The sequence below is a fragment of the Vidua chalybeata genome, chromosome 3 (genome assembly GCF_026979565.1).
Source record: "Vidua chalybeata isolate OUT-0048 chromosome 3, bVidCha1 merged haplotype, whole genome shotgun sequence".
NCBI lineage: Eukaryota > Metazoa > Chordata > Aves > Passeriformes > Viduidae > Vidua > Vidua chalybeata.
Window position 1 is genome coordinate 113,337,710 of NC_071532.1, and position 19,614 is coordinate 113,357,323.

Consider the following 19,614-nt stretch of genomic DNA (forward strand, 5'->3'; position numbering starts at 1 on the left):
CCCCTGAACCCCCTGAGCCCCCTGAACCCCTGACTCCTCCAGAGCTCCCCAATCCCAGTCCCCTGAGCCCCCTGAGTGCCCCAGAGTCTCCAGAACCTCCCCAGGCCCAGCCCTGAGCCCCCTGAGCCCCCAGACTCCCCAGAGTCTCCAGAGCTCCCCGGCCCAGCCCCGAGCCCCCCAGCTCCCCTGGCTCCTCAATCCCAGCCCTGAGCCCCCCGGCTCCTCAAGCCCCCTGAGCTCCCCAAGCCCCCCGGCTGCAGTCCCAGCCCTGAGCCCCCTGAGCCCCCCGAGCCCCCTGAGCTCCCCAATCCCAGCCCCGAGCCCCCCGAGCCTCCCGAGCCCCCTGAGCCCCCCGAGCCCCCTGAGCCCCCAGACCCCCAGAGTCTCTGGATCTCCCCAGTCCCAGCCCTGAGCCCCCTGAGCCCCCTGAGCCCCCTGAGCCCCCAGCTCCTCAATCCCAGCCCTGAGCCCCCTGAGCCCCCTGAGCCCCCAGACCCCCAGAGTCTCTGGATCTCCCCAGTCCCAGCCCTGAGCCCCCCGAGCCCCCCAAGCCCCCCGAGCCCCCCAGCTCCCAGCAGCCGCTGGTCTCTCCCGGCAGTGCCCGGCTCTCCGAGCCCAGCCCCGCTCCCGCTGCTCCAGCAGCCCCCACCGGGCCCGCCAGAGGGAATTGAAGCCCCCCTCCCCAGAGAGCCCCCGCTCCCCGAGGCCTCCGTGGATCCCTGCCCGCTGGAATTCCCGGGGCTCCGTGCCCCCCACCCAGCTCGGGGCGCCCCGAGGGCCGCAGGCCAGCGCCCCACAGGGATGGCATCGGGGTCACCCTGGTGTCCCCCTGCAGCCCCGGAGCGGGCACGCCGTGGGCAGAACCCCCGAGATGTCCTGTCAGGGCCCAGGGGTCGTTCTGGCACCAGGGACGGGACGCGGCTGGCACGAGTGTGGGGAGAGGGGACGGGGCAAGGAGGGATGGCCTGGCCTGGCCTGGATTGGCCTGGATTGGCTTGGCTTGGCCTGGCCTGGCTTGGCTTGGCTGGGCTTGGCTTGGATTGGATTGGATTGGATTGGATTGGATTGGATTGGCATGGCATGGCACAGCCTGGCTTGGCTTGGCTTGGCTTGGCCTGGCCTGGCTTGGCTTGGCTTGGCTTGGATTGGATTGGGTTGGGTTGGATTGGATTGGATTGGATTGGATTGGCTTGGATTGGATTGGATTGGCTTGGATTGGCTTGAATTGGATTGGCATGGCACAGCTTGGCTTCGCTTGAATTGGATTGGGTTGGATTGGATTGGATTGGATTGGATTGGATTGGATTGGCATGGCATGGCCTGGCTTGGATTGGATTGGCTTGCCTTGGCTTGGCTTGAATTGGATTGGGTTGGATTGGATTGGATTGGATTGGATTGGATTGGATTGGCTTGGATTGGATTGGCTTGGATTGGCTTGAATTGGATTGGCATGGCACACCTTGGCTTGGCTTGAATTGGATTGGGTTGGATTGGATTGGATTGGATTGGATTGGATTGGCATGGCATGGCCTGGCTTGGATTGGATTGGATTGGCTTGCCTTGGCTTGGCTTGGATTGGATTGGGTTGGATTGGATTGGATTGGATTGGCATGGCACAGCTTGGATTGGATTGGATTGGCATGGCACAGCTTGGATTGGATTGGATTGGCATGGCACAGCTTGGATTGGATTGGATTGGCATGGCACGGCCTGGCTTGGCTTGCCTTGGCACCGCACAGCTCTTGACCACACTTGGCTTGGCCTGGCCTGGCTTGGCCCAGCACAGCTTGGCACGGCTTGGCATGACACTGGACAGCCCTTGGCTTGGTCTGGTACGGCCTGGCTTGGTACAGTACAGCTTGGCATGGAATGGCTTGGCTTGGTCTTAGCATGGCAGAGCTTGGCATGGCATGGCATGGCTTGGCACGGCACAGCACTGCGCAGCCCTCTACCATCCTGGCTTGGCTCGGACCAGCCTGGCCTGGCCTGGCACAGCTCAGCTTGGCACAGCTTGCCTTGACATGGCACAGCCCTTGGCCACACTTGGCTCGACCCGGCCTGGCTTGGCACGGTTTGGTTTGGCACAGCAGGGTTTGGGATGGCACACCGTGTGTTAGCACCGGGCTCCGTCCCTGCTCCGGCGCAGGAGCTCAGCTCTGTGCCGTGCCGAGCCGTGCCATGCCCGTGCCGAGCCGTGCCTGTGCCGTGCTGTTCCGAGCCGTGCCCGTGCCGAGCCGAGCCGTGCCCGTGCCGTGCTGTTCCGAGCCGTGCCGTGCCGTGCTGTGCCGTGCCGTTCCGAGCCGTGCCGTGCCGTGCCGAGCCGTGCTGTTCCGAGCCGTGCCCGTGCCGAGCCGAGCCGTGCCCGTGCCGTGCTGTTCCGAGCCGAGCTGTGCCGTGCCGTGCTGTTCCGAGCCGTGCCGTGCCGTGCCGAGCCGTGCTGTTCCGAGCCGTGCCCGTGCCCGAGCCGCGCCGTGCCGAGCCGTGCCGAGCTGTGCCCATTCCTGTGCCCATGCCGTGCTGTTCCGAGCCGTGCCCGTGCCCGTGCCCGTGCCGTGCCGTTCCGAGCCGTGCCCGTGCCCGTGCCGAGCCGTGCCCGTGCCGAGCCGCGCCGTGCCGAGCCGTGCCCGTGCCCGTGCCGAGCCGTGCCCGTGCCGAGCCGCGCCGTGCCGAGCCGTGCCCGCGGTGCCGGTGCGCGCGGCCGGCGGGCTCTAGGACCGCGCGGCGGGCTCGGTGCTGCAGTGGAGGCGGCGGCGCTGCGGGAGGAGGCCTGGCCGGGCAGCGCAGCGGCGGCGGCGGCTCGGCGGGGCTCGGCACGGCTCGGCGGGGCTCGGCGGGGCTCTGCGCCGGGCCCGCACCGGCCCAGGTAACCGGGACAGCGGGACACCGGCACCGCCGGGACGGCGGCACCGTCGGGACAGCGGCACCGGCACCGCCGGCCCGGCCCGGCCCGGCCCGGCTCGGCTCGGGCGCGCTCGCGTCCGCTCGGCTGCGTTCGGTTCAGTTCGGCTGATGCGTTCGGCGCGGTTCGGCTCCGCTCGGTTCGGTCCAGCTCCGTCCGGTTCGGTTCGGGTGGTGCCTTCGGAAGGGCTCGGGCCCACCCGGAGGGGGTTCGGGTCCCTCCGCAGGGGTTCGGGTCCCTGCGGCTGAGGTTCGGGTCCCTACGGCCGAGGTTCGGCTCCCTCCGGCGGACTTCGGCTCCCTCCGGCGGGGCTCGGCCCGGGCCGGCGCGGCCCCGGTGACTCCGCCGTCCCGGGCCCGCGGCAGGAAAACACGGCAGGGCCGGGCCCGCCGGGCCCCCCCCGGCCCCGCGCCGCCCCCGCCCGGCCCGGCCCCGCTCGGCCCGGCCGTGCGAGCGGCGGTGGCCGCGCGGCCCGGCCGGCCCGGCCCCCGCGGCGCCGCCGTGTCCTTGAGCGCGGCGCGGGCGGCTGAAGGGCAGCGGGGCCCGGTGGCACCGCCGGCTGTCCCCCCCCCCGGTCCCCTCCCGGCCCGCGGTGTCACCGCCGTGTCGCCCCCCCCCCCCGTCCCCGGGCAGACTCGGGCCCGCGGCCGCCCCTGCCCTGCCCGCGGCGGGGCCGCCCGGCCCGGCCCTGCCCAAACTTGGGGGATTTTGCACCAAAAATCCCCCCCCCGGGGGGAGGCGCAGCGCCGCGGGGCCCGCGGGCGGGGGTGGCGGGGCCGGGGCCTGGCGGGGCCGGGGGCTGCCCGTCCTGTCCTGCCCGTCCTGGTCCCCCCACCGGGCCCGGCTCGGTCCCCCTTCCCTGTCGCTTCTCCCCCTTCCCTCTCGCTTCTCCCCCTTCCCTCTCGCTTCTCCCCCTTCCCAGTCGCTGCCCCCTCCGTGCTCTCCCACCCCTGCCTGTGCATCTCCCCCTCTCTTCCCGCTGCCCACTCGCTGCCCGCTTCCTCATCACTTCCCCCCTCCCTGCTCGTTCTCCCCTTCCCTTTCCCTCTCACTTCCCCCTTCCTTCCTGCTCACTTCCCACCACCCTCTCACTCCCCCTGCCCCTCTGGTTTCTTATCTTGCTCTTCCTTCCACCTTCCCCACCGTTTCCTTTTTTGCTTTCCCCTTCCCTTCTTGCTTCTCGCCCTTTCCACTCACTTCCCCCTTCCCACTGGCTTCCCACTTCCGATTCACTTCCCCCCCGCTGCCTCCCTTCCCCCTCGCTTCCCCTCTCCCCTCCCTTCTCCTTCCCCCTCTCTCCCCTTTCCCTCCCACCGCCGTTTCCTCCCCCCCGCTTTCCGGGGTGTTTCGCCTGCGCAAACCTGTGGGCAAATGAGATTTTCCTCCTCTGCTGAGTTCCTCTTTCCGTGCTTCTGCCCTTTGTGTGACGTCGCCGGTGTCACCGCGGGACCGGCCGAGTTCCGTGCTGGCTGCCACGCCACGCCGGGCAGCCGCATCCATCCCGTGGTGGCCGGGAGCCCCCCGGGACCCGGCCCCTCGTGCTGAGTCAGCTCCAAACTTCCCGGCGGAGCAGCTTTGGTGACACCGAGCAGCTTTGGTGACACCGAGCAGCTTCTGCTCCCTCGAGGAACGGTGCCACGCCGGTGCCCGCCAGTGGGCCCGGTGTGTCCCGGTGTGTCCTGGTGTGTCCTGGTGTGTCCTGGTGTCCCAATGTGGCCCGGTGTGTCCTGGTGTGTCCTGGTGTGTCCTGGTGTCCCAATGTGGCCCAGTGTGGTCTGGTGTGTCCTGGTGTGTCCTGGTGTCCCAATGTGGCCCAATGTGGCCTGGTGTGTCCTGGTGTGTCCTGGTGTCCCAATGTGGCCCAGTGTGGCCCAGTGTGTCCTGGTGTGTCCTGGTGTCCCAATGTGTCCCAGTGTGGTCTGGAGTGGCCTGGTGTGGCCTGGTGTGGCCTGGTGTGGCCTGGTGTGTCCTGGTGTCCCAATGTGGCCCGGTGTGGCCCAGTGTGGCCCAATGTGGCCCAATGTGGCCCGGTGTGGCCTGGTGTGGCCTGGTGTGTCCCAGTGTGTCCTGGTGTCCCAGCAGTGTAGCCCAATGTGGCCCGGTGTGGCCTGGTGTGGCCTGGTGTGTCCTGGTGTCCCAATGTGGCCCAATGTGGCCCAGTGTGGCCCAGTGTGTCCTGGTGTCCCAATGTGGCCCAGTGTGGCCCAGTGTGGCCCGGTGTGGCCTGGTGTGGCCTGGTGTGTCCTGGTGGCCCAATGTGGCCCGGTGTGGCCCAGTGTGGCCCGGTGTGTCCCGGTGTGTCCTGGTGGCCCAGTGTGGCCCGGTGTGGCCCGGTGTGTCCCGGTGTCCCCCGATGACCCTGGCTGGCCGTGCCCATGCCCCTGAAACCCGGTGGCAGCCGCCGCCGCGCCCCCAGGCCCCGCGCCGCGCCGCGCCCCGGCAGCCACCCGCAGACCCTCGGGCGGCGTTTTTCGCGCAGGGAGTTTTATTTTGGCACGGGCCTGCCCCGCGCCTTCCCATGGGCCGTGCCCCGGCAGGCCGCGGCGCCCGAGGGCAGCGCGTGGGCCCGGCGCGTGCCGCGGTGTCGCGCCCCTTCCCGCGGCTCACCGCCGTTCCCGGCTCCCGGCCCAGCCCCATCCTGCCGTGCTCCTCCTGCCCCGGCGCGGCTCCCGGCCCTGCTCGGGGCTCTGCTCGTTGGCATCAGGTCCCTCCGGAGTTTTCTCCCCGGTAACGGAGCACGTGGAGCTCCTGGGTGCTCCCGGTGAGGCCCTCCCGGTGCTGCAGCAGCCGCTTCGTTGTGCCCTGGCTCTATCCACGCTGTCCCACCTGCAGGGCTGGCCGCAGCCTGGCGCTGGGGTGCCACACAGGACTGTCCCGTCCCACCCCGTAACTTCCCATCCCATTATCCCATCCCATTATCCCATCCCATCCCAAACTTCCCATCCCATTATCCCATCCCATCCCAAACTTCCCATCCCATTATCCCATCCCATTATCCCATCCCATCCCAAACTTCCCATCCCAACATCCCACCCAATCTCACCCCACAACATCCAATTCCACCCCATAACATCCCATCCCACCCCATAACAACCCATCCCATCCCACCCCATCCCACCCCATAACAACCCACCCCATCCCATCCCATCCCATCCCATCCCATCCCATCCCATCCCATCCCATCCCATCCCATCCCATCCATCCCATCCCAACATCCCACCCAATCTCACCCCACAACATCCCATCCCATCCACCCCATCCCATCCCATCCACGTTGCTCCTGCTCTGGCAGACCCGGCTGTGGGGCTGTGCCCGGCTTTGGCTGTGCTGTGGAGCAGGTCAGGGCCTGGTGTCAGTCTCTGGGGTTTTCTGGGGTGCAGGAATCACCCCCTGGGGTGCTGTGGGGTGCAGAGGTGTCATGGAGTGCAGGAATCACTCCCAGCGGAGCCTTGGGGTGCAGGAATCACCCCCAGAATGCCATGGGGTGCCAGAATCACCCCCGGGGTGCTATGGGTGCAGGAATCACCCCCTGGGGTTCTCTGGGGTGCAGTGAATCCCTCCCAGGGGTGCTGTGGGGTGCAGGAATCACTCCCTGGGATGCCATAGGGTGCAGAGGTGCCATGGGGTGCAGGAATCACCCGCAGGAGTGCTCTGGGTGCAGGAATCACCCCCTGGATTTCTCTGGAGTGCAGGAATCACCTCTTGGGGTGCCATAGGGTGCAGGAATCACCCCCAGGGGAGCCTTGGGGTGCCAGAATCACCCCCTTGGATGCCATGACGTGCAGCAATGACTCCCCGAGGTGCCATGGGGTGCCAGAATCACCCCCTGGAGTTCTCTGGGGTGCAGGAATCACTCCCAGCAGAGGCTTGGGGTGCAGGAATCACCCCCTGGATGCCATGGGGTGCCAGAATCACTCCCCGGGGTGCTCTGGGTGCAGGAATCACCCCCTGGAGTTCTCTGGGGTGCAGGAATCACCTCTTGGGGTGCCATAGGGTGCAGGAATCACCCCCAGGGGTGCTGTGGGGTGCAGGAATCACTCCCAGGGGTTCTGTGAGCTGCAGTGAATCACCCTCTGGGGTGCCATGGGGTGCAGGAATCACCCTCTGGGGGTTCTCTGGGGTGCAGTGAATCCCTCCCAGGGGTGCTGTGGGGTGCAGGAATCACTCCCTGGGGAGCCTTGGGGTGCAGGAATCACCCCCTGGGGTTCTCTGGGGTGCAGTAAATCACTCCCCGGGGTGCTATGGGGTGCCAGAATCACCCCCAGGGGTGCCATGGGGTGCAGGAATCACCCCCTGGGGTGCTGTGGGGTGCAGAGGTGCCATGGGGTGCAGGAATCACTCCCAGGGGTGCTCTGGGTTCAGGAATCACCCCCTGGATTTCTCTGGGGTGCAGGAATCACCTCTTGGGGTGCCATAGGGTGCAGGAATCACTCCCAGGGGTGCCATGGGGTGCAGGAATCACCCCCAGGGGTGCCATGGGGTGCAGGAATCACTCCCAGGGGTGCCATGGGGTGCCAGAATCACCCCCAGGGGTGCCATGGGGTGCAGCAATGACTCCCCGGGGTGCTGTGGGGTGCTGGAATCACCCCCTGGGGTTCTCTGGGGTGCAGTGAATCACCTCTTGGGGTGCCATAGGGTGCAGGAATCACTCCCCGGGGTGCCATGGGGTGCCAGAATCACCCCCAGGGGTGCCATGGGGTGCAGGAATCACTCCCCGGGGTGCCATGGGGTGCTGGAATCACCCCCAGGGGTGCCATGGGGTGCAGCAATGACTCCCCGGGGTGCTGTGGGGTGCTGGAATCACCCCCTGGGGTTCTCTGGGGTGCAGTGAATCACCTCTTTGGGTGCCATAGGGTGCAGGAATCACTCCCCGGGGTGCCATGGGGTGCAGCAATGACTCCCCGGGGTGCTGTGGGTGCAGTGACTCCGTCCTTGGGCTGCACCACGGGGCTGGCTCAGCGCTGCTGAGCACCCCAGGGTCCCCCCTCCGGGCCAGCTCTGTTTTCAGGATCACCCCAGCTCTCGCTGGCACCTCGCCCCCCGCGTCCCCCAGGTGCCGGTGGCTCCCCGGGCTGTGGCACGTGTGGCCGGGCGCTCCTCCCGCAGAGGCCAAATATTTCACCCCTAAATTACAGCTCCGGAGATGAGGTCGAGGCCGCGGCGGTTTCGGCGCAACCATCTGTTGGAGGCGAAATTGCGTAGCCCCGGGGACGCCCACCGTGTTCCTGCCCGCAGCCCCCACGCTGAGGGGGGGCTCGGGGGGCGCCCACCCCGCCGTGAGTCAGGGGTGGGGGGCGCAGAGGGTGGGGGGTGACTCACGGCCGCCGCTCCTGTCCCCTCTGAGTCAATCCCGGAGTTGTTCCCTCCTGCTGGGGAAGGAGGAGGAGGAAAAGGAGGAGGAGGAGGAGGAGGAGGAGCGCGGTGGTGGCAGTGACTCAAAGTGACAACAACAATAATAATACGCTGCGGCACTTGTCACGGGAGAGGCGCTTGGACGGGGTCCCTCGTGCGTCCCCACGGCCGCCGGCGCACGGGGGACCCCGGCCAAGGCGGGGGTGTCACCGCCGCACGCGGGGTCACCTCAGGACGGGGCGGGGGGGGGGGGGGGCACTGCGGTGACGGTATCCCCCGCTCGCCACCGGCACGGGGGGCTGCGGGGGACCCCGCTCGCCGTCACCTAAAATGGCCGGTTAGGTCCCCGCAGGCTCCCGGCTGCGGCACGGCACCGCCGAGGTCCCTAAATATATATATTTAAAAAAAAAAAAAAAAAAAAAAAAAAAAAAGGGGAAAAAAAAAAAAAAAAGGCGGGATTTCGGGTGGGTTTTCCATTTTCGTGCCGGTGGCTGCCGCGTGTCTCGCCCAGCCGGCGCAGGTAACCTACTTCGGAACGCCTCTGCCGCCGCGGCGAGCGTGACTCGCCGGTGCTGCCGTGCGGGAGCGGCTCCGCCGGCTGGGCTGGGGCCGCCGCTCGCCCGGCCCGAGCCGCAGGGCCAGCGCCGCCGGGGACGCGGCGGCCGCGGGGGCCGGCGGCCGCTCCCTCCCCGCCGGAGCGCCGGGCGCGGGTCCGTGACCGCCGCCGAGCCGAGCGGCGGCCGGGGGATGCCGCCAAGGACGGAACCGGCGGCCTGAGGCGAGGGCACGCCGCCGAGCCCCCCGACCCATCCCGTCCCGTCCCGTCCCGTCCCGCACCGCCGCGGCGGGCGAGCGCAGCCGGGTAAGAGCGCGGGGAGCGGGGCCGGGTCCCGCACGGCCCCTCCGGCGGGGCCCCGCGGGGCGGGCAGCGGGAGGCGGCCGGGCCGCGGCGGCTCCCCGGCTTTGTTCGGCGGCCGGGGCTGCCGCGGGGTTTGTGCGCAGAGCAACTATTTTTAGAGCGTTTGGAGACCATGTTGGCTGGAAGCGAATCAAAGCCGCGGGCTGCCCCTTCGGCAGCGCCAACCGGGCTCGGCCGCCGCCGCCGCACCGGGCGGCCGGGGGGGCTCGGCCGTGCCCCGGGGCTGCCGGAGGGACCCCGCTGCCGGGGGGGGGGGGGACCGGGGGCTGCGGGAGACCCCCGGCTGCGCGACCCCCGAGCCCCGCGGCGCCTCCGGGCGCGGGGGATCCCCCGAGGGCGCCCGGTGCAGCCGCGGTGTCCCCGGTGCCTCCCGCTGCACGTGTCCGGCCGTGCCGTGCCGTGCCGTGCCGTGCCGTGCCGTGCCCGCCCCGGGGCTGTGCCGAGGCGCGGCGGGATCGGGGTCTCCGGGGGGTTCGGGGATGTTGGGGGGCTCCGCCACAGCGGCACCCCGGCAGGCGACTCGGGGAGAACGGGGGGCCGAGGTGCCGCGCCGTGCCGTGCCGTGCCGTGCCGTGCCGTGCCATGGGGCTGGTGACACAGCCGCTGACAGGGGGGCCAGTAGCGGTGGCCTGGGGGTGCGGGGGGTGCGGGGTGCCAGCCGTGGCCCCTCACCGAGGGGCCAAGCGCCGGGCCGGGGCCGAGTGTGCCCGCGGGGAGCTGGCGTGGGCACCGCTGTGCCACCAAGGGGATGGTGCCGGGGATGGGGCCGGGGCTTCCCCGGGGGCTCCCCGGGCTGGTGAGGGAAGGGGCCGGGGAGTCCCTCCCCAGCGCCCGCTGGCCGGCCTGGGGGTACAGCGTGCACCCCCCAGCCCCGTCTGGCCTCCCGCACCCCCAGGTCCCACACCCCAACCCTCCACCCCCGGCCTGGAGCCACCCCCCACTCCCCCTGCCCACATCCTCCCCCCAGCCCAGCCTGCGAGAGGGGCGGGGAGGGCTGAGCTCCCCCATCTGTCCCCCAGCCCCCGGCCCAGCACCCCAAATCCCGGCGGTCCCCGTGCCCGTGTCGGGGGGCGGCTGCAGCCCCCCCCCGTCCCCCCAGCAGCCCCCGCCGCTCCGGCCGCGGGCCGGGGGGATGCCTGGGGGTGGGAGAGGTGCCGAGAGCGGCGTCCTGCCCGCCCCGACCCCCCCCCGCCCGAGCCCCCCGCCCGCCGCTGGGAACGGCTGCGGCTGGAAAGCTCTAGAAACAAATTGCAGCTCCGGTGCCAAAGGCAACAGCAGCCCCGGCCATGGCGAATGCAGCGTTTGCCATAGCAACAGGTGCCGGCTGGCGCCTCCCCCCCCGGCCCCCCGCAACCGGCACCCCGCAGCCGGGACCCGGCCCCCCGCACCCCGCAGCCTGCCCCGCACACCCAGCACCCCCCCGCCCCCAGACCCCACGGCCAGCATCCCCCGGCTCCCCCGCAACCAGCACCCACAACCCGCAGCCCCCGGCCCCCTGCACGCCCAGCCAGCACTCGGCCACCCCCAGTCCCGCACCCTTTGCACCCCACAACCTTACCCCCCCCTCCCTGCCAGCACCCTCTGCCCCACAGCCAGCGCCCCGCACACCCTGCGCCCCAAAACCTGCCCTGTGCCCCCCGCGGCGTGTCCCGCACCCCGCATGCCCCTCGTACCCTGCACTCCATGCCGTGGGCTCTGTGCCCCACATCCTGCACCCCACAGCATGGGCCCTGTGCCCCACAGCTGCACCCCACTCCATGGGCCCTGTGCCCCACAGCTGCACCTCACAGCATCGAACCTGTGCCCCACAGCTGCACCCCACACCATGGGCCCTGTGCCCCACAGCTGTGCCCCACAGCATGGGCCCTGTGCCCCACAGCTGTGCCCCACACCATGGACACTGTGCCCCACATCCTGCACCCCACAGCATGGAACCTGTGCCCCACAGCTGTGCCCCACAGCATGGGCCCTGTGCCCCACAGCTGCGCCCCACTCCATGGGCCCTGTGCCCCACAGCTGCACCTCACAGCATCGAACCTGTGCCTCACAGCTGCACCCCACACCATGGGCCCTGTGCCCCACAGCTGTGCCCCACACCATGGACACTGTGCCCCACATTCTGCACCCCACAGCATGGACACTGTGCCCCACAGCTGCACCCCACACCATGGGCCCTGTGCCCCACAGCTGCACCCCACTCCATGGGCCCTGTGCCCCACATCGTGCACCCCACAGCATGGGCCCTGTGCCCCACATCCTGCACCCCACGCCGTGGGCTCTGTGCCCCACAGCTGCACCCCATGCCGTGGGCCCTGTGCCCCACAGCTGCGCCCCACACCATGGACACTGTGCCCCACAGCTGCGCCCCACACCATGGGCCCTGTGCCCCACATCCTGCACCCCACACCATAGGCCCTGTGCCCCACACCATGGAACCTGTGCCCCACAGCTGCACCCCACACCATGGGCCCTGTGCCCCACAGCTGCACCCCACACCATGGAACCTGTGCCCCACAGCTGCACCCCTGTGGGCTCCCCACGCCTCCCACCGTGCCCCCTGTGCCCCACGGCGCTCCACACGCTGCACCCCATGCCGTGCACCCCTTACCACGCACCCTGCGCTGACACTGCACCCCACACCATGCACCCCTCGCCCCCCTGTGCTCCCCTCACCCACACCGTGCCCCCCCTGTTGCCCCCGCGGCCGGGGCGGGCCGGGGGCACCTGCGGGGCGATGGCGGGGCAGGAGCCCAGCCCGGCCGAGTCAAGGCTGCGGCACGTTAATAATTGCCGGGGCTGGGGCCGGGCCGGGGGGCGGCGGGGCGGGAGCACCCCCTGACCCCCGTCCCTCTCCGCTTCCCGCAGGGGCAGGAGGATCCAGGCAGCGGCGGGGGACGGCTCCCGGACCCCTCCTCGGCGCAGCGGGGTCCGCTCAGGTGCTGAAGAGGCGGCGGCCGCCCGGCCCCACGATGCCGTCCAGCGGGAGCCTGGACGCCGGCAGCCCCGCGCCCAGCCGCGAGGCGCTCGACACGCACAAGGTACGGCCCCGCGGGAGCCGGGCCGGGGGGCTCGGGCCTTTGGCTCCTTCCCGGCCGGCAGGAGAAGGGCGTGCGGGGCTCTGTCTGCCGCAGGGCGGAGGGGAGCGCGGTGCGGGCGGCGTGGGGGGGACGGGAGAGGCCTGAGCCGCGGGCGGGATTAGCGCGGATTGAGCTATTCCTGGCGCTGGGCAGCGCGGGGAGTGGATGGGGACAGAGACCTGCTGTCACCTCCCGGCCGCGGGCAGAGCTGGGCCAAGGCGGCTGGCAGGGTGGGGGTGTCCCCAGGAGGGCTGTGTCCCCCAGGATGGGGGATGCCCTGGCCTTGGAGCGTGTGCTGGCTTCATGCCCTGTGCTGGTGGTGGCCTGTAAGCCTCGTGCCAGCCCTGCTCCCGCCTCGGGGGGTCCTGCCTCTTCCGGGGGTCCACGTGTGACACCAGGCTCAGGAGGGGCGCCCCAGCGGGCACCGCCAGGCCGGGGTCATCCCCGTTCCTGCTGGCCAGCTGGGTCACGCTGTTCTCACATGTCTGTGCTCCCCATCCTCCAGCCACTGCTCCTGGGGCTGGAGGGGCCGGCCAGAGTGTCCTCTGGGATGTGGCCGTGTGTCCACTGGGATGTGGCCATCTGTCCACTGGGATGTGGCCGTGTGTCCGCTGGGATGTGGCCGTGTGTCCACTGGGATGTGGCCATCTGTCCACTGGGATGTGGCCGTGTGTCCGCTGGGATGTGGCCGTGTGTCCTCTGGGATGTGGCTGTGTGTCCTCTGGGATGTGGCCGTGTGTCCTCTGGGATATGGCCATCTGTCCACTGGGATGTGGCCGTGTGTCCACTGGGATGTGGCCGTGTGTCCTCTGGGATGTGGCCGTGTGTCCTCTGGGATATGGCCATCTGTCCACTGGGATGTGGCTGTGTGTCCTCTGGGATGTGGCCGTGTGTCCTCTGGGATGTGGCTGTGTGTCCTCTGGGATGTGGCCGTGTGTCCTCTGGGATGTGGCTGTGTGTCCTCTGGGATGTGGCCGTGTGTCCTCTGGGATGTGGCTGGCACGTTCTTGGCACGGCTGGGGGCACAGATACTGGGGGCAGGTCGGTCTTTCCTCGCCCCACAGTGTTGCCGGCGGGAGCCAGGAGCAGGGTGGATGCGCAGCCCCCATGCTTTGGGGCGGTTCTGGGGGCACAGGGCAGAACCGGGGCAGTGCCCGCGGGGCAGAGCCGGGGCAGTGCCCGCTGCAGCCCGGTACTCCCGGGAGCAGGACAGAACCGGGGCAGTGCCCCGGCGCTGGCAGCCGCGCTCGGCCGGGCGCTGTCCCGGGCTGACCCCGCGGGATGCGGCGTCGCCTCCCCCGCGGCCACGCGCCGAGGTCACCCTGCCGAGGGCGGCCGCTCGCCGCCCGCGGGGCCGGCGGGGCGAAGCCGCTCCCGGCGCCTCCGGCCCCGCGGGTCGGGCCGGTGCCGGTGGCTCCCGGCGGGGCCGAGCCCCGCTCCCAGCCGGGGCACGTCTCCGCAGGCGGTTTCCCCCCGGGGCCGCGGGCCGGGCGGCGGCGGCGCAGCCAGCACTGCGTCATGCCGCAGCTCAGCCCGCCGCGCTCGGCCGCCGTTCCCTCCGGGCTGTTGCTTGGCAGCGCGGCAGGAGCAGCACCGGGGACGTGCCACGGAGCCCCGCGCTCCGGGGAACGGGCACGGGGTGATGGATGGGCCGTGACTCAGCTCCCGGCGGGATGCGGGCGCCGAGGGATGCGGCACCGGCCCCGCTGCCGGGCTGGGGGGGCAGAGCCCCCCTGGAGTCCTCTGCCAGCCCTGCTGCCGCCCGGGCTGCACCCCCACTCCTGCCCTGCTTTTGGGGTGCCCCCGGGAGGGTTCCATGTCCTGACAGGTGCTGGCAGCATGTCCCTCGACCCACAGCAGGGACCCTGCTGTCCCCCCACCGTGGCAGCCAGCTCTGTCCCTCCCACTTCTCACCCTGGAGCCCCCCCTGGCCCCTCTGGCATCCCCAGCTGCATCCCCTCCCGGTCATGGGAGGCCTGGCTGCCACCTGGTGCCCATGACACCCCCAAATCTTTCATGTACATCCACTAAATGCTGCCAGGACCTGGACGAGTTGAACTGTGGCGAGGGACAACTGGCTGGGGCAGCGCCAGCAGCCAGGGTAGCCCTGGGGCAAAGGGACACGTGCCAGGGTCACCTCGGGGCTGGCCTGCCCCCCTGGGCTCCTTGGTGCTGCCCAGGCTTTGCAGCACAGCGAGGCACGGGGGGCCTGTGGGGCAGGGACCCCCAGAATCCCTCCTCGGGGACTCCTGCACCAGGATGGCGCTGGATCTGGGATCCTGACATCGTCCTTGGACGTGCCCCAGAACTTTCCAGCAGGAAAGTTCCCCATGCCATGGGGGAGCGGGGCCTGGCCCTGGCAGAGCCCCTGCGTGCTGTGGTGTCTCCTGCCCTCATTCAGTGCTGGCCGTGCCGGCAGGTGCCAGGGCTGGGGGGGGTCCCTGCACAGGGCTGGGGGGTCCTTGTGGGGCTGGGGGGGTCTGTGCAGGGGGCTGGGGGCTGCCCAGCCCCACAGGCAGGCGAGTGGGGCTGGGGCAAGCACGGTTTTGGAGGGACACCACGGGCCTGGGGACAGACCTACACGTGCATCCCACGTGCACCAAGACCGGGCAGGGGAGACGGGGCAGCCATGGGCACAGGGCACGCAGCTGAGTCTGGGGCGGGTGGCACAGAGGGAGCTGGTTTGGGGACCACGGCTGGGGCCACCACGGCCACGGGGCACCGCAGCGCGTCCCAGCGCCGCGGGATCTTCGTGCTGGGCCCGCGGGGACGTTCCAGCCGCGTGCCGATGGCGCGGCTGCCCCAGCTCAGGGGGCACGGGGCAGGAATGCGGCGGTGCCGGCGCCCGCCAGGGTGCGGGGCCGCGCGGCTGCAGCTGGATGCCGGCGCTGTCTGGCTGCCAGCCCCATCCCCTCCCTGGCCTCTCCCTCACCAGCCCCCCACCGGCCTCTCCTCCCTTCCCCTGCTCCCCCTCCGCGGCCTCTTCCTGCTTGGCTGCTGCCGCCGGGATCTTCTGGGGCTCAGGTGAAAGCGACCCCGCGCCGTGCCGGGGCCTCGCGCCCCCCCTTGCCCACCGTGTCCCCCCCCGGTGCCAGGCGCGGGTCCCCGGAGCGGGGACGGGGCCCCCGGCGCTGCCGCGGCCCCGGCACGGGAGCAGGTTCATTTCCCGGAGCCGCGTTCCTGCTGCGCCGCCATGCTGGCACACGCGTGCTGCCAGCGCCGGGGCCAGGCCACCGCACCAGGGACAGGGCGCGGGCCGCTGCCAGCTGCTCTGGGCCACAGCGGGGTCCCCAAAGCGGGCGGCTGCCCGCTCCGAGGGTGCCCGGCTCCCGCTGCTGGCCCTCGTCCCCGGGGAGCCGCGCGGCTGCCCGCGGACCCGTGCTGCGAGGCGTCCGCTCGGCCCTTGCCGCGCTCCGTGGCGCAGGGTTTGGCGGGTGGCGGCAGCGGGCACGTGTCCTGAGCCGGCCGTGGCACAGCGGCACGGGGCAGGAGGGTCACCTGCCGTGCCACGGCCCGAGCGCGGCAGGAGCCGCTGTCACCCTTCTTAAGTGTCCTGGTGCTGCTGGCCCGGCCGCGCCACGACGCTCCCACCCGGCCCGTGGCGCCGCGGCGCCGGCGATCCAGCGGGAGCGCAGCCGTGCCCAGCCCGGGCTGCCCGGCGGCCTAACCGCCCTCTCTGTGTCCGGCTCGCAGGGGGAAGAGGAGCCCGAGGAGAACCCGAGCAAGGAGGAGAAGCAGGAGCCGGGGACGCCCATGAGGAAAGCCGGGCGGCCCGGGCGGAAGCGCAAGCATGCCCAGGTGAGCCAGGTGGGGGGCGGTGGGCGTCCCCCCGCGGGGCTGTCCCGCAGGGCTGGCACACTTCAGCTCCTGGCGTGCCAGCCTGGCTGCCCTGTGTGCCAGCGTGCTGAGCCAGAGGAGACCCGAGAGCAGTCGAGGGGCTGCGCCTCCCCTCCTGGCCCTCAGCGAGCCCTCCTGTGCCCGGCGGCACCATCCCGCTCCGTGTGGCTCCGCTCCAGGCCCCGCCGTGCAGTCGCTCCCTGCCTGGGTGGCTGGGATCCTGCTCCCCTCCCCGGGGCTGCCGGGCCCGGGGGGCAGAGCCCCCGAGCCAACGGGGGCCTCCGGGCTCGCTCAGCCCTCGCCGGGCCACGGGGCGCCGTGCCCGCCGGGGTCAGCTGGGAGTCACGGGGTGCTCGGGGCTCTCGGGGCTGTGCTGGGACAGGGCCCCGGGGGCTGAGGACACCCGTGGCTCGTCCCTTCCAGGCCATGGGGTGTCCCGGTGCCACTGGGGAGCCACCTCCTTGCGGGGTGGCCAGGTGGCAGCTGGCTGCTGCCACAAACTCGGCGGGAGTGGAGGAGCAGGTTCCTCGGATGCTGAAGGCCCAGAGGGAAGGTGCCCTTGGTCTCCAGGCTCAGAGAGCGTCCCCAGTCCTCATCCCCACAGGAGGGGACAGAGGGGTGACAAACAGGCCCAGGGCGATGGGTGGGCCAGGGCAACGAGCAGGGCCCGGGGGACAAACAGAGCTGAGGCAACTTCACCCTTGGAAGGCCGCAAATCCTCTCTGGAGGAGATTCTGGCAGCCGGAAGGCTTCATCCTGTGCTGGGACGTTTCAGGTCCAGGCCGCCTGTCCCGACGGTCCCTGATCCCTGCCATGCCGGTGCCAGGGGCACGGCAAAGCCGGGCCAGCGTCACCTGGCCCAGGGGCTGTGCGGGGCTGGCCGGGCTCGCGCTGGAACGTGCCGGGGAGCGGGAGCCGCTGCTGGAAGAACAATGCTGGCACGGGAGCAAGCGGAGAGCGCCGCGGCGACGGCTGGGCCTGGGGGCCTGCGGGGCTCCGGCCGGCGCAGCCGGCGGCCCCAGGAACCCCCCGGGCACGACGGAGGAATGGCAGCAATGCCAGGGCAGCGGGCACAGCCCGCCCCGGGGGTGGGTGCCCGTCCCTGTGTGCCCCAACACAGCCGCGCTGTGCCGGTGCTGCTGCTGGTGCCAGAGCTGCTGCTGGTGTCAGAGCTGGTGCTGGTGTCAGAGCTGGTGCTGGTGTCAGAGCTGCTGCTGGTGTCAGAGCTGGTGCTGGTGGCGGTGCTGGCCCTTTGGCCGGCAGCTCCCAGTGCCAAGAGAGCAGAGCTGGCGTGGCCAGCCCCGGGCACTGCCAGGGAAGCCCCTACGGACGTGAGCTACTAAAATTATTCTCCCTGAGGAGAGCCCGCTGCGCCGGGGGCACCGGAGCAGGGTGAGGGGAGCTGGCACACGCCACGGGCACCAGACTGGCCCTGTGGGTGCCGGCCAGGGGTCCCCGGCAGCCGTGCCCAGGGTCCTGGTGGGCTGGCAGGTGGCTGGAGGGGCCTTGCCCCGTGGCCAGTCAGTGGCGTGAGAGGGCACAGGGCGCTGGAGGGGGAGCTGGCAGGAGGCCGGCCGGGCACAGCCCTGTGGGGACGGGTGTCACGGCGTGGGCGAGCTGTGCCAGGCCACGCCGAGCTGTGCCGGGCCGTACCAGGCTGAGCCAGGCAGTGGCGTGCCACGGGAGCGGCGTCCCCAGTCCCAGCTGCGCCTGGCAGAGGGACACCCCTCAGCAGGGCGGCTCTGCCAGGGTGACAGGGTGACAGGGGCACCTTCCCCGGGCTGGGGTGGGCACAAGGGTCCCCAAGTGCCAACCCCTGTCATCCCTCTCCGGGGAGTGTCCCCAGTGTCCCCTGTGTCCCCAGGGCAGTGGGGAAGGCACGGGACCATGCAGAGCAGGCTCCTTGGTGGGGACTGGGGACTGTCCCCAGTGTCACCCTGTGTCCCCAGGGCCGTGCAGAGCAGGCTCCTTGGTGGGGACTGGGGACTGTCCCCGGTGTCACCCTGTGTCCCCAGGGCACAGGGCCGTGCAGAGCAGGCTCCTTGGCAGGGAGTGTCCCCAGTGTCACCTGTGTCCTGGGGGCCGTGCAGAGCAGGCTCCTTGATGGGGACTGGGGACTCTCCCCAGTGTCACCCTGTGTCCCCAGGGCCGTGCAGAGCAGGCTCCTTGGCGGGGACTGTCCCCAGTGTCACCCTGTGTCCCCAGGGCCGTGCAGAGCAGGCTCCTTGGCGGGGACTGTCCCCAGTGTCACCCTGTGTCCCCAGGGCCGTGCAGAGCAGGCTCCTTGGCGGGGACTGTCCCCAATGTCACCCTGTGTCCCCAGGGCAGTGGGGAGGGCATGGGGCAGTGCAGAGCAGGCTCCTTGGCAGGGACTGTCCCCAGTGTCACCCTGTGTCCCCAGGGCCGTGCAGAGCAGGCTCCTTGGTGGGGACTGAGGACTGTCCCCAATGTCCCCTGTGTCCCCAGGGCAGTGGGAGGGCACAGGGCCGTGCAGAGCAGGCTCCTTGGCAGGGACTGTCCCCAGTGTCACCCTGTGTCCCCAGGGCCGTGCAGAGCAGGCTCCTTGGTGGGGACTGTCCCCAGTGTCACCCTGTGTCCCCAGGGCCGTGCAGAGCAGGCTCCTTGGCGGGGACTGTCCCCAGTGTCCCCAGGGCCGTGCAGAGCAGGGTCCTTGGCAGGGACTGTCCCCAGTGTCACCCTGTGTCCCCAGGGCCGTGCAGAGCAGGCTCCTTGGCGGGGACTGTCCCCAATGTCACCCTGTGTCCCCAGGGCCGTGCAGAGCAGGGTCCTTGGCGGGGACTGTCCCCAATGTCACCCTGTGTCCCCAGGGCCGTGCAGAGCAGGCTCCTTGGCGGGGACTGTCCCCAATGTCACCCTGTGTCCCCGGGGCCGTGCAAAGCAGGGTCCTTGGCGGGGACTGTCCCCAATGTCACCCTGTGTCCCCAGGGCCGTGCAGAGCAGGCTCCTTGGCCGGGGCCCAGCGCAGGGGAGGGAGCAGCAGAAAGGCAGACCTTGTTCCCAGGGCCCGGCAGCCGGAGGAAGCGTGGGGTGGGTGGGCAGGAAGGCTCCACCGCCGGCCCTTGGCGGGGACGGGGACGGGCAGGGGACAGGCCGGGGGTGGCTCCTGCCGCCCCCTTGCCCTCCCTGGCCCAGGCTGAGTGGCAGCACCGGGACGCGCTGAGCCGGGGTCCGCTGCTGGCCCAGGTAGGCAAGCTGGGGTGCCAGGTTTGGCCAGCCGCGGAGGGGCTGCCAGCGGGTGTTGGCCGGGTGGGACGCGCGGGGCCGTGCCAGGCCCTGCCAGCCGCGGCGTCGGGTGGGCAGCGTGTCCCTGTCCCTGTCCTGGCAGGAGGGGACGCGGTGCCCGTCCTGCCCCGGCGTCCTCATCCCAGGACCCTCGCTGTCCGGTGGCACCGCCCGCCCGGCGCCGACGGCCGGTCCCGGTGCCGCTGCCAAAGCCCGGCAGCACCAAGGGCAGCCTGTGCCACGCGTGCCCGGCACCCCACACCGGCCGAGCCCCCGGGGCTGTCCCA

At 71.0% G+C, this 19,614-nt stretch overlaps 2 protein-coding genes across 8 annotated transcripts in view; one reads left to right on the forward strand and one right to left on the reverse strand.

The window, feature by feature from the left end:
- Positions 1-3,850: 3,850 nt before the first annotated feature.
- Positions 3,851-8,268, reverse strand: LOC128784895 (hornerin-like). Of its 5 annotated transcripts, XM_053936777.1 has the most exons (4): positions 8,219-8,261; positions 8,022-8,078; positions 6,194-6,297; positions 3,851-5,750 (listed from the first exon to the last, which is right to left on the reverse strand). In XM_053936777.1, the coding sequence occupies exon 4, from the start codon at positions 5,534-5,536 to the stop codon at positions 4,013-4,015; it is 1,524 nt and encodes a 507-aa protein (XP_053792752.1). In that variant the 5' UTR covers positions 5,537-5,750; positions 6,194-6,297; positions 8,022-8,078; positions 8,219-8,261; the 3' UTR covers positions 3,851-4,012. The 5 variants fall into 5 exon arrangements, with proteins under 5 accessions (XP_053792752.1, XP_053792750.1, XP_053792751.1 ...); XM_053936775.1 differs by lacking the exon at positions 8,022-8,078 and having other exon boundaries at positions 8,219-8,268; XM_053936776.1 differs by lacking the exons at positions 8,022-8,078; positions 8,219-8,261 and adding an exon at positions 7,300-7,454.
- The window catches only part of DNMT3A (DNA methyltransferase 3 alpha), a 41,773-nt gene continuing 29,680 nt past the window's right edge, over positions 7,522-19,614 (forward strand). For all 3 annotated transcript variants that reach the window (XM_053936769.1, XM_053936771.1, XM_053936770.1), the window contains exons 1-3: positions 7,522-8,175; positions 12,036-12,208; positions 15,941-16,045. In XM_053936769.1, the coding sequence (XP_053792744.1) occupies positions 8,043-8,175; positions 12,036-12,208; positions 15,941-16,045 (411 nt within the window). In that variant the 5' untranslated portion in view covers positions 7,522-8,042. The remainder of the gene's footprint in view (positions 8,176-12,035; positions 12,209-15,940; positions 16,046-19,614) is intronic.

Excerpts from the sequence above, each read along its gene's own strand:
- LOC128784895 (XM_053936775.1), bottom strand. The coding sequence starts at position 5,536 with ATGGGGCTGGGCCGGGAGCCGGGAACGGCGGTGAGCCGCGGGAAGGGG.